This window comes from Sipha flava, unplaced genomic scaffold (assembly GCF_003268045.1).
Source record: "Sipha flava isolate LNK unplaced genomic scaffold, YSA_version1 116_pilon_pilon, whole genome shotgun sequence".
In the NCBI taxonomy this organism is placed as follows: Eukaryota; Metazoa; Arthropoda; class Insecta; order Hemiptera; family Aphididae; genus Sipha; species Sipha flava.
The window spans coordinates 1,499,851-1,511,187 of NW_020271740.1; the positions used below are offsets into that span (position 1 = coordinate 1,499,851).

Here is an 11,337-nt window from a genome sequence, read left to right on the forward strand (position 1 = left end):
TCTGTATGATTTCTGGAGTCAGTCATCTCCTCTTCTAGCTACGCGTAAAGATTACTGCGTTTGGTTTCCCACGCGAAAAATTCAAGTATCGTTCTAAACAACTAAACACTTCACCGGGTGTACATTTCAGTTATTAAAACGTATCCAGCGTGTCCGTTTGTATTTTTGAACTTTTTTAAATTATTTAAAAGTGAACGTTACGTTTATTGTGAGTCTATTATACTCGTATAATTATATTATAACAGTCAAAAATAAATTATTCATTAATGTTTATGTTTTATGCCATGTTAAAAAATAAGCATCGGTGAAATATATTTTACTGGTAATGCGAACAACGCACTCGCAAAAAAAAAAGGGAAATATTATTCCGACCATTGTACCGCTTAAAATGTACTTAGGTAGAGGAAAAATCAAAAAGGAGAATGACTGTAAAAAAATCTCACGGGAAATTTTAAAATAACTATTAAATTCCTGTCATATTATTTACTCTAAATATGCCTTCTGATATATTGATAATGGGAGGGAGGTGAACCTTGTCCTGTGTTCACTCTTGATTTCAAGGATAACAGTTTTTTTTGAAGGGCTAATAAACGTAATAAAACCCTCCGACCATTGTAACGTTTGTGACGCAAACATAATATGCAGGGCTAGGATTTGTATGCAACAGCATGTTTTTTTTTGCGACTTCTGATTATTGATTTTGTCACTAATGTCCACGAATCACCTCATGATGAGGTAAATGGTGGTATTTTTATTTTGCATATTTTTGCATATTTTGGATAAAATCATATTATTGCATATATTAAATAAAATTAATATTATTGCATATTTCGATTATAAGAATGCGAAAATTTAATATTTTATAGTATATTTCATTATTAATATTTATAATTTAATATAAATATTTCGTATTTAATTCTAGACTTGCTAATTAAAGTATAAAACTTGATTTTTTCGTCAAACATAAATTTTATTTTATTTTATTTTATTTCTCAATTATGTTATATTATGATAAACAGCCAATCACTGATGTATTTCGATAAATAAATATTTTTTTTTGTAATAATATTTTTTGTGTTTATCTGATAAAAATTTAAATGCATATTTTACGATTTTTTATTGCATACAAATCCTATCTTTGATAATATGTATTAAATTATATATTATGTATTTCAAGGATAACAATGTTTTCGAAAGACGAAGTGTGCGATAAAACGTTTTTAATTCTAGTGCGATGCCCTATTTTAGATTTTTATTTTTTTAGTATTACTCGTAAAAAAAAAAATCAAACCGTTACCTATTTCCACGTATGGCGTGCTAAACAGCCATCGAAACGGTCGCACCCCAGCTACCTCCACCGAAGAACAAAGGTTTTCCGCTATCCGTCGCCTGCAGGTGTTCCACGACCGGTCGCCATCGTGTACACAGACGACTTGCGCACAAACTACACTTACTACACACGCAGGTGAAAACGTTGCGGTATTGCGGAGCACCACGTACGCAGCCTTATTTAAAACGCATGAGCAATAAAGTTAACAATATACAGATTATTTAATATGAGTACCACAACGTCACATGAATAATACGAAAAATACCTCGTAATATACGACTTAATATTTTTTTTAACGATGTACTATTTGTACAATTGATAAGTTTTATAATAGCAATGTTTTTAGTCGCTAATGAATGTCGATTACGACTAACGTCCCGGAGGCGTTTGCGATCTCGCCGACAGCATACCCGATTCCCGGGGAGGTCGCGAAAACGAAAAATTTGCAATTTACGTTAAGAAAAAAAATTCGCGGCAGTCAATGCTGTGCATTAATTTTGATACAAGGACTTCAACGTGAAAGCAATTGCCGAGTACGACGTCCAATAGGTTCGTAACGTTTTTGAATTAAAAATACCCAAGGACGCGTCTTGAAGTTTCATCCTGGACGCAACGTTGCCACGGTACCGGGTGGCGACCAAACGGGTTTCGGTCGCTTATACACCCCGCCATCGTCTGTCCGTCGTTCGTTTCCGCCTGGGCGACTACAACCGTCGCGCAAACCGAGTCGTCATTCAAACGTCCGCTGCGGCAGATTGCTTTTCAACGTACTTTCCATCGGCTGTGATCGTCCGCGGAGGAAAAGCTGTTCCCGTTCATCGCCGTACCTCTTCCGTAAGTGCATTTTATTGCTAATCGTTTTTCGGAGTCGGTTCGTTGCGCTTGGGAAAACTTTGGTCGGACTCATATAAAAATACTCCACGGTCGGACATTGGTATGAATACTTCGCGGACCGTAACTTATTGGTTACTGCGATTTTGTTCGTTTTGGATGGCTAGTCGTGTACTCTTCGCCGCGGACAATATTATATGTATTATGTATCTCATACATTCGCTTCTCGTATGAGCACATAGTTTCTTAGGTTATTTTTACGACAAAATATTTTTTTTCCACTCTTACAATCGTACTCATAAAATCAATTATATTTCCAAGTGGATAAACGCAAGTTATGGGTTATTTATTTCTTATAAATTTGTTATTTAATATTCTGGTGAACATTTGACCGTGAGGATGTAATAACATTTAATATCTGCACAATATTTTATGTTTAATTGTAAAATAATGCCAATTGACAGTTATTTGAATCCATTTAATAACGTATTATACACGGTAAATAAAATCTAATACATGATGTTTCTCTTTTTTTTGTTTTAATAGGTTATCTCTGAAATTATATCAATACATCAGAATGAAGTAAGTAATCAATACAAATAATTATAATAATATATTAATAGTGCAAATCTTGTGTATTTCTTGAAAAATAAATGTATGAGTATCTGCTTTTTGAACTTTTTGCCCTGAGTTTATTAATTTTTTTTGCTTATTTATAATAAACTTTGGTTATAAATTTAAAATATATTTTTAATTGCAATTTATACGGTAATTATTATTTTTATTTATAACTTACAAAAACATGAATTTAATTGTAACTAAATGTATATGTTACCGGCAATATGGATAATCCTGTATTTTGAAAAATGCTTAGGCATTATATAAAATGCCAAAAATCATTCGACAATATACATAATACGAGCTTTGTTTAGGTATTATGTATAATGCCAAACGTGGAATAGGCAATATGATGAAAACAAACAAAATTGGGCATCGTCTATTACCAACGGCTTTAATTATCGTCTATCATAAATGTACGTGCACGATTTAACGCAATAAAGATTAACATTCTTTTACTACTATAATAATTATTCAGGGGTACAATATTGAACGTACTAATAATTTTTATCGTAATTTTTGTGTCTCGTTTTGGTATTGCAACTATGCATACGATTTATATGAGGTCAAATTTTTATAACAAACTACAAAATTTTTTAAAAATTTCGCCACTAATACTAGTTTTTTATTTGATGAACAGTAAAATGAATTGATAAAAATTCAATCCACAGGAATTGGCCAAAGACTTTTAAAATGTGTTTGTAAGTCCAAGTGACAAAATAAAAAGTATATTTGCCTTAAAAATAACATTTTGTGCACTTCAAAATTTCACTTTTCTACAACATGTTATAATAATTAAATAGTAGTTTAAGTAAAATATTTATATAATAGTTATAATATAATAATACATAAAAATTAAATTTTGTTTGTAATATGTGTAACAATGTATAATAAATATAAGAATCTTAATATAATATAACATATAGGTAATAAAATGTTTTGTACTTTGCCTAAAAAAAAAATTGGCATTTTGCATAATGCCTAGGCATTTTGCGAAATACCTGAATTATCCATATTACCGGTAACATTTATACATAATCTTAATATATGTAAAAAAGAACAGGTTTTTTGTTGCTGTAAATACTACAGTTGAACGTTTTCTCAATATATTTTCCTAGAGCTATATTATATAATCTTTGAATTTTATTAATTTGTTGATTAGGGAATAAATATTCAAATTATATTGACAATATATGATTGATCCTAATAAATCGAACTATCACTGATTTTTATAGCAAGTATTACATGTCTTATTATATGCAAAACATGCAGTCAAAATTGCTCATTAAAATAATAATATTATATTTTAAATTTATTAATATTGACTCCTATGTGAGGGACTTCAAATTCAACAAATTTATTTTAGTTTCTCTGTGCTTTTACATCATTTTCTTAGTTAATAACTTTCTTAAATAATTTTGTTCTAAATAATAGTGCGTATATAATAATTATATAAATTAAATTAATTATTAATTAATAATAATAATAATAATAATAATAATAATATTAATAATTATTATTATTATTAATTATTAAATTATTTATAACTAATACGATACTCTGTACCTCAGTGCTGTTGAAATTCATAATAAATAAATAAAATTAATAACGGTTTAGGGTATTTTTTTTCAAATGTATACTAGTGCATTTATGTATTTTTATTCATTCATACTTTTTGAATGTTTCAGTTTTTTATCCATCTGCAAGTGGATCATTTTTTCTGCCGTTTATTGCTATAGTAAGCCATGCATTAGTGAAGTTTTCGACGACCATACCTACAAAGAGTAAAAACATTTGACAATTATTTATTATGACGTTTAAATTGTTTTAGATTAATATAGTTGTGACTATATTAATCTAAAACAATTCTAACAAAAATTAAAACGATTAATCTCAAACAAAATTCTAGAATTATAAATATTTATTTATGCAAATATCTATTGTATAATTTAATAGTTCAATAAAACATATTGAACAGTAAATTGTTTTTAAATATTATTATACATTTTTGATTACAACCAATCAAGTGGAAGAAACATCACTGAATTATATTATACGATATTTATTACAGATTGAACATCACAGATCCAGACATTACAGCAGTTCGCATAACACGCAGTAAGTATTACTACATTTTAAATCGAACAACTCACTAGAATAGTATATAAAGTTTGGTTGGAATCATAAATAAGTCATACTTGCACTAGAATCTTACATTGTTCATGATAATATTTTAAATTTCGATTAGATTCAGTTATATGTTGATGTTGATTTTACAATTATACTTTATTTTTTTTTATTTATATAATAGTTTGTAAATGATCTCACATTTTTGGTGGAAGTATTTGTAATTAAGGAATAAATTTAGTATGGACTTAAAAAATAATTGAAGGTCTCATAAAATTGGTTCTTCTAGCAACAATTATTTTTAAAATTTTCTGTCGATTTAATTAAAAGCATTTTTGAAAATAATATTTGAATTTTGCTTAAAAAATATATAAATTATATAACACCTCTTTTTTATAATCTAATTTCACATATTGTTTTTATTTACATCGAAAAATTTTAAATTCCTAAAAACTGAAATACCATTATTAATATATTTATGTTTTAACTTTTATAACTAAATATGATTATTTTTTATGTTATATAGAACCATTTGTTATCTTTGATGGATTTTACACGGAACCATATACTGACATTATTGTTCCAACTGCTAGACCAGTAAGAGAAAATAAATTGAAGTCAGCATTAGAAAAACTAAATAATTATTACAAACAGTACACAGCAAAAATACAAAAAAAATAAATGGAAACTAAAAATAATAATATTATACATTTAAGCTATAAAATTTAAAATATTTTTATTTTTATAATGTAAAGGAATGTAACTAAAAATTAAAATGTTTGGAAATACTGCAAAGCATATGTACAAGAAAATTTGATTTTCAGGTAATGATAAATTATGGAAATTTGAAAATATTTAAATAATCTATGTTGATAAATGTTTGATAAAACGTCAAAATTATATACATGATAATAATGGATGATAGTATTTTTGTATATTTGTATCATAAATACTTACAGATATATACAACAATTACTTAGTCTTTGTATAAGGTACCTATTCTGTCAACTTTATATTTATATATGATGAATGTTATATTAATGAATGATTTTTCTTATGTTATAAAAAGTTCTTAATATTACTTTATATTTTTGTAATAACCTTAAATTTGTAACAATTAATTAAATAATAAAATCAATGAAAATGTATACAACCTAATTTTTATATTTATATCATATTACTAGTTGACCGGGTGAACTTAAAAATAATTATAACATACTAATGGAATTAAAAATGTAAATTAATATAACGTACATAATATAAATGATAGAATCTGGGAAGTTAACGGATGTTAAAAGTTTAAAGTTTCAGTGCCGGATTTAACCATTGTGCCACTTTAAGCACTAAACAAACTGCCACCTTTTTATATAAATATTTTTATAGTCTAAAAAATGTTATTAAAGCATATAACTATAGTTGTTTCCTTTATTACATAAAATTTTAATTATGTAAAATAAAAATATACAGCTGTTATAAAAATGGATACATACATATGAAAAACTGAATTATAAAAATGATATAAAATATAATGATAAAAAACATAGTAGTAAATATATATAATAGTTAAATTATATTTAAAATTAAATAGTTAGTGGCTAGTACCCATCGACTATAATAAAATAAAACATTTTATAATTAGTTACATTTATTTTAGTTCTAGTTACATATAATAAAAATGTAACATTAAAAATGATTTGATACTCTTGAGAAATTGCCGCCCTAAGCACTAGCTTATAGTGTTTACTGGTAAATAAGGCACTGCATCCATTGGTCGTCAGTGATACACAGTATGAATATTAGGAGAATATATTTAAACATGAATAATTTGAATGCATTAATTATTTATTTAGAAAATAATATTATATAAGAATGTATATTCGGTCGATTCGGACGAAAATTTCAGCAAAACGAATTGTAGATCACGGAAACTCAAATGTATTTATCTGAATCTTTAATTTTAATCAACTCCACGGCCATCGTTATTCAATATATAATGGCTAATAATCCATTTAAGATGACGTTACAACCGTATACATTGTCTCCGTCTAACATAGCATAGTCTGTGCCGGATTATCCATTAGGCAGAGTAGGTGCTCACCTTAGGATCTCACTTATTTAAGGAGTCCTGTGAAAACGGAAAACTATTTCCAAAAAATAATTTTTCCATCGACTTATAAACTTCTACAAATACTAGCTATGCTTCTCGTAACTAAAGCAAGCTGTGAAAAGTCATTTTCTACCTTAAAAAGACTTAGAACATACCTCAGAAATACTACTGGAGAAAATCGAATAAATAGTTTAGCATTATTAAATATTCATCATGAAATAGTTTTAATTACAGATAAAGTTCTTGATGACTTTACTAAAATCTCAAGAAAAATAAGATTTCTATAACTTATACATTATAACATTAAATACTAAAATATTGAATTATTTTAGACTTAGAATTATTTACAAATAAAAGTATTTTTTTAACTTGAAATATTTTATAATAAACAGTATTTAATATTTATATAATATATAAACAATAATATAAAATATTCCAAGTTAAAAAACACTTTTATTTGTAAATAATTCCAAGTCCAAAATAATTCAATAAAAAATATTCTAAGTACAAATAATTATTTCATAAAACAAACTGACGTGAAGATGCTCACTTCAACCGGACTAAAACACACTTGTAACACACATTTTAATAATCCTGTACCGCATATAAATCTTTACTGCTGAACTGACGGCACGCAACAGGTACACTGACGTTGATTGTTGTCGCCCGATTTTTTGGGACAGTAAACGTCCAACCGTCTTTTTTCACGTTGCAACTTTTGTTGCCTGTATTCTATGTAGTTAGTTTTTCTCAACGAGAAATTGTATTTTTACAATTTTGAAAAATTCGAATATTTCTCCAAATGAAACAAGAATGTGTTAAAATTAAAATTAGCAATTTGGGCCTTCGGCGCCGATCATAAACTAAAAAATATATTTATTGAGCATTATTCCTTCTCAAAGTTTAAAAGAGACGTCGCCTCACTACTAACTGGCCCCCACTATAAAAACCGTCGTATTGACGTTCAACTTAGCCAATTAAAATATTAATATGAATTATATTAATGTCCTCACGGACGAGAAGTTTCCATTGAATTTGCAATTCGGTTTTTAAACCGATCGCTTGAAAACGCGAATACAAGGCCGTAACAAGTATTCGTTTTCAACCCACTAGAAAAACGTACCCTCGTCGCATTAAGTATACCAACTGACAAGTGAACCTATACGATCGTTATTTTTTCAAACTTTTTTCATGACTTCGGTTCAAATAGTTTTTTTCGGGCGGATAAATCATTTTTTTATAATGAAAAAAAAATTTGCAATGCCGTGCCGTTCGACGGCATGAATCGGAAAACGGATAAGAAAACGCACAGTTGATCATAAAATTATGTATTATATTTCACATATTCTACAGCTTGGGGTTCTCTTCTTTTGCCGGGGGCTTGCTGACCACGGCCAGGTAACAGAACGCTCCACACTTGGGCACGGGCTGCGCGGCCAGAAAAGCCCCACCGTCCGGCGACTGTCTGTACAGCATTGGCTTGTCTGAGTCTTCACTGGACAAGTCGCACTCCCACGCGCCGCCGTCCTTTTTTGCGTCCTTAGTGGAACTGGGGGCTGAGCCCGTCAGCAGGTACGTAAGGTTGCTGAGAGGTGACGACGGCGGGTACTGGTTAAACGGCGAATTGAGCTCGCCCTGCTGCACGGAGAACACCAGCTGGGCCATGAAGTCGTTGCGCAGCTTCATCTCGGCCACAGTCTTATTGCTGGACAACAGCTTGTGAACCCAACGATTCACGTTGTGCTTGTCTGCGGGATGGGGTAAAATAAAAAAAAAAATTAATCAAACCGATAGACAACTAAACGAAGCCAACCAAGCAAACCGGTCTCGAACCGGTGGTGTTCTCATTGACTATGCACACTTACCCTGGGCCGTTTTCAAATTCTGCAAGGACGTCTTCAGCAAGAACAAATTGTAGTTCATATCATAGTTAAGATCAGCCGAATCTCCTCCTTTCTTCGCTGTCATTTCTTCGTTAAGATATTCGATAATATAATATAATAAAAATTTAAATAAAACTCTCGTGGTTGGGCCGCGTGTGATTTAATACTGAAGATACCTTTTTGTTGAATTAGAACCTACGGTATTGTTTTTAGTTCGTTGCTTACCGCTGGCATAATAAGTGTTTATATTGTCGCAAAGTTTTTATTTCAAACCAATCAACTATAACGATTTATTTATTTATTTAACGAGAATTATAATAATAATAATTAAAAAAAAAACCAAAATTTTAAACGTGTGCAAAAATATCAAGCCAATATTAAAAGTACTCGTATATGTTAAAAAAAAAAAATTATTTTTAAAAAACGTAAGTTACTGCTGTCGAGTATGTTAATAAACTTCCAGTAATATTTCGCTTGGTAATAGGTTCAGGTACTGCTACGTACACATTATGTTTTAATACTATAAAAAAATTGGTTGGAATTATAACTAAATCATATAGATTACAGATATAATTAACTCGTATCTAACAACGGACCGGTTTGAAAGTTATATGTTTTTAGATATATCTAAGAAAAAAAAAATCGTTTTTTATGAATTTACTAATTTCAATAAATTAATAACTTTCATTAAAATATAGAAGCCTAAGATTAAAAATTATGATATAATTTAATAAAATATAACAATAATCATAAATATACAAACAAAGTAAATTAAATAAAGTCATAATATAAATCAAACAGAATTTAATTTTTTATAATTCAAGACGTAGACTTTATATCTATTTTTTCAAGGCACGTGATGCGTTCGATGTCTATTGCTTTTTGGCATCGTCGTATTATACAATTGTAAAACATGCATAAAATAGCCAAAAAACATGCGTTTAATTGTTTTAAATAGTAAAAAAAAAAAAAATAAAGAAGAAAACGCTTTAATCTCGAAGCATTGCTATGAACCAAGTGTTCAAGTGTATAGTTCAACAGCACGATGCGTCTGTTCCTGTAACCGAGATCCGTACAGGTATATAAATGCGTTATCCTGCGATCCTGGTTCGGGGTTAAAATATTTTTGATTTGCATTTGAATAAGGTACTCGTAGTCAGAAAACAAACCACTGATGATTTTCTTGTGCCTAAACACTGCATTTTTCGTCCCGTTTTTACGGACGAACGTCGAAATAATAAAATCGCAAACTTCTAATTTTACATTGTTTTAAATTAGATTATGCTATACTGGTGTTGGAAAATGGATTTATGGCAATTATTAATGCTTTTATTACTATTGTCATAATATTTGGAAATGGAATCTAACGAAAAATAAACCGAGCGCTACGAGCTGACCAATGCAAACGGTCGGTCTATGAGTGTCCATTTATAAATAATTTGTGATATTTTAATACGACAAATGTATATAAATTATTGACTCAATATTATTATCGGATTTACCATGTTTTTAAAATATTGTACAGATATATGCGATGGAATACGCTCGACGGATATGTCTCGTATAGCACAACAAAAGTAAAAAACAACGTGTACAGCTCCAGCCTTGGTCGATGTATCTTTCCAATTGCACCTATCTCTACTCCGTTATAGATATCGACTTACCAATCTACAACAGGTATCAAATCCACTTTTATAACCGATTTCCTAAACTTTCGTTATTTATCTTCATTTGAAAAAAAACAATCGTGCGCTAGTAATTATTGAACAGTATACATGATGTATATATGTAATTTTTTCTCATTCATCACTTAAAAAAATAGGGGCTACTTGATTTAAATTTTTTTATCAGTTTTTTTTTATGGATCATCTTAATATACACAAGGCTGGGCGAATTAACGATTTTTTTTAACTCGTTAAGTTAAATTATTTCAAAATAATAAAGTTAAGTTAAATTAAAAGTTACTTACATTTTTTTCGTTAAATCGTTAAGTTAAAAGTTAACTTTGAAAAAAAAAATTAACTTAACTTAGTTTAAAGTTAAATTTTTTTAATTTGGAAAAATAAAAAATTGGACACATAATATTAGTTTTTTTACGCCCAAGAAAATTACTGAGGAAATTTAAAATGGCACATAAAAGTATTAACTAGCTATCAAAAAATCTACTTTTCTAAAATAAATCTTAGTTCTGAACTCATACTCAAATCAATTTACAATTTTAATAATGAAATTAAATTGGAAATTATACCACAGTTGTTTTTTTTATTAATCCCCCATGGACACTCGTTCTCATGGTATTTACTATTTTTACAGAATATTCTTAGGATTTCCATGAGTTTGTAGTGTTTATATAATAACAATGATGTAGAAATATAATGATAAAATATAGTCCATATAATGACTATTAAAGTTATTTTTCATATTATTTTCCTATACAGGAA

General features: G+C 28.7%; 2 protein-coding genes across 2 annotated transcripts; one reads left to right on the plus strand and one right to left on the minus strand.

The window, feature by feature from the left end:
• Positions 1–1,694: 1,694 nt before the first annotated feature.
• LOC112692371 lies at positions 1,695–5,587 on the plus strand. The gene is made up of 5 exons (XM_025567030.1): positions 1,695–2,164; positions 2,708–2,743; positions 4,468–4,563; positions 4,851–4,897; positions 5,433–5,587. The coding sequence occupies exons 2-5, from the start codon at positions 2,739–2,741 to the stop codon at positions 5,585–5,587; spliced, it is 303 nt and encodes a 100-aa protein (XP_025422815.1). The 5' UTR covers positions 1,695–2,164; positions 2,708–2,738.
• Positions 5,588–8,360: 2,773 nt separating this feature from the next.
• LOC112692380 lies at positions 8,361–8,981 on the minus strand. The gene is made up of 2 exons (XM_025567041.1): positions 8,879–8,981; positions 8,361–8,761 (listed from the first exon to the last, which is right to left on the minus strand). Exons 1-2 carry the CDS (start codon positions 8,979–8,981, stop codon positions 8,361–8,363), a joined length of 504 nt encoding a protein of 167 aa, XP_025422826.1.
• Between the last annotated feature and the right edge of the window lie 2,356 nt (positions 8,982–11,337).

Excerpts from the sequence above, each read along its gene's own strand:
- LOC112692371 (XM_025567030.1), top strand. Across the intron at positions 4,564-4,850 it reads GACGACCATACCTACAAAGA|ATTGAACATCACAGATCCAG; the intron begins GTAAAAACATTT and ends TATTTATTACAG. Across the intron at positions 4,898-5,432 it reads AGCAGTTCGCATAACACGCA|AACCATTTGTTATCTTTGAT; the intron begins GTAAGTATTACT and ends TATGTTATATAG.
- LOC112692380 (XM_025567041.1), bottom strand. The coding sequence starts at position 8,981 with ATGACAGCGAAGAAAGGAGGAGATTCGGCTGATCTTAACTATGATATG. Across the intron at positions 8,762-8,878 it reads GAATTTGAAAACGGCCCAGG|ACAAGCACAACGTGAATCGT; the intron begins GTAAGTGTGCAT and ends CCCATCCCGCAG.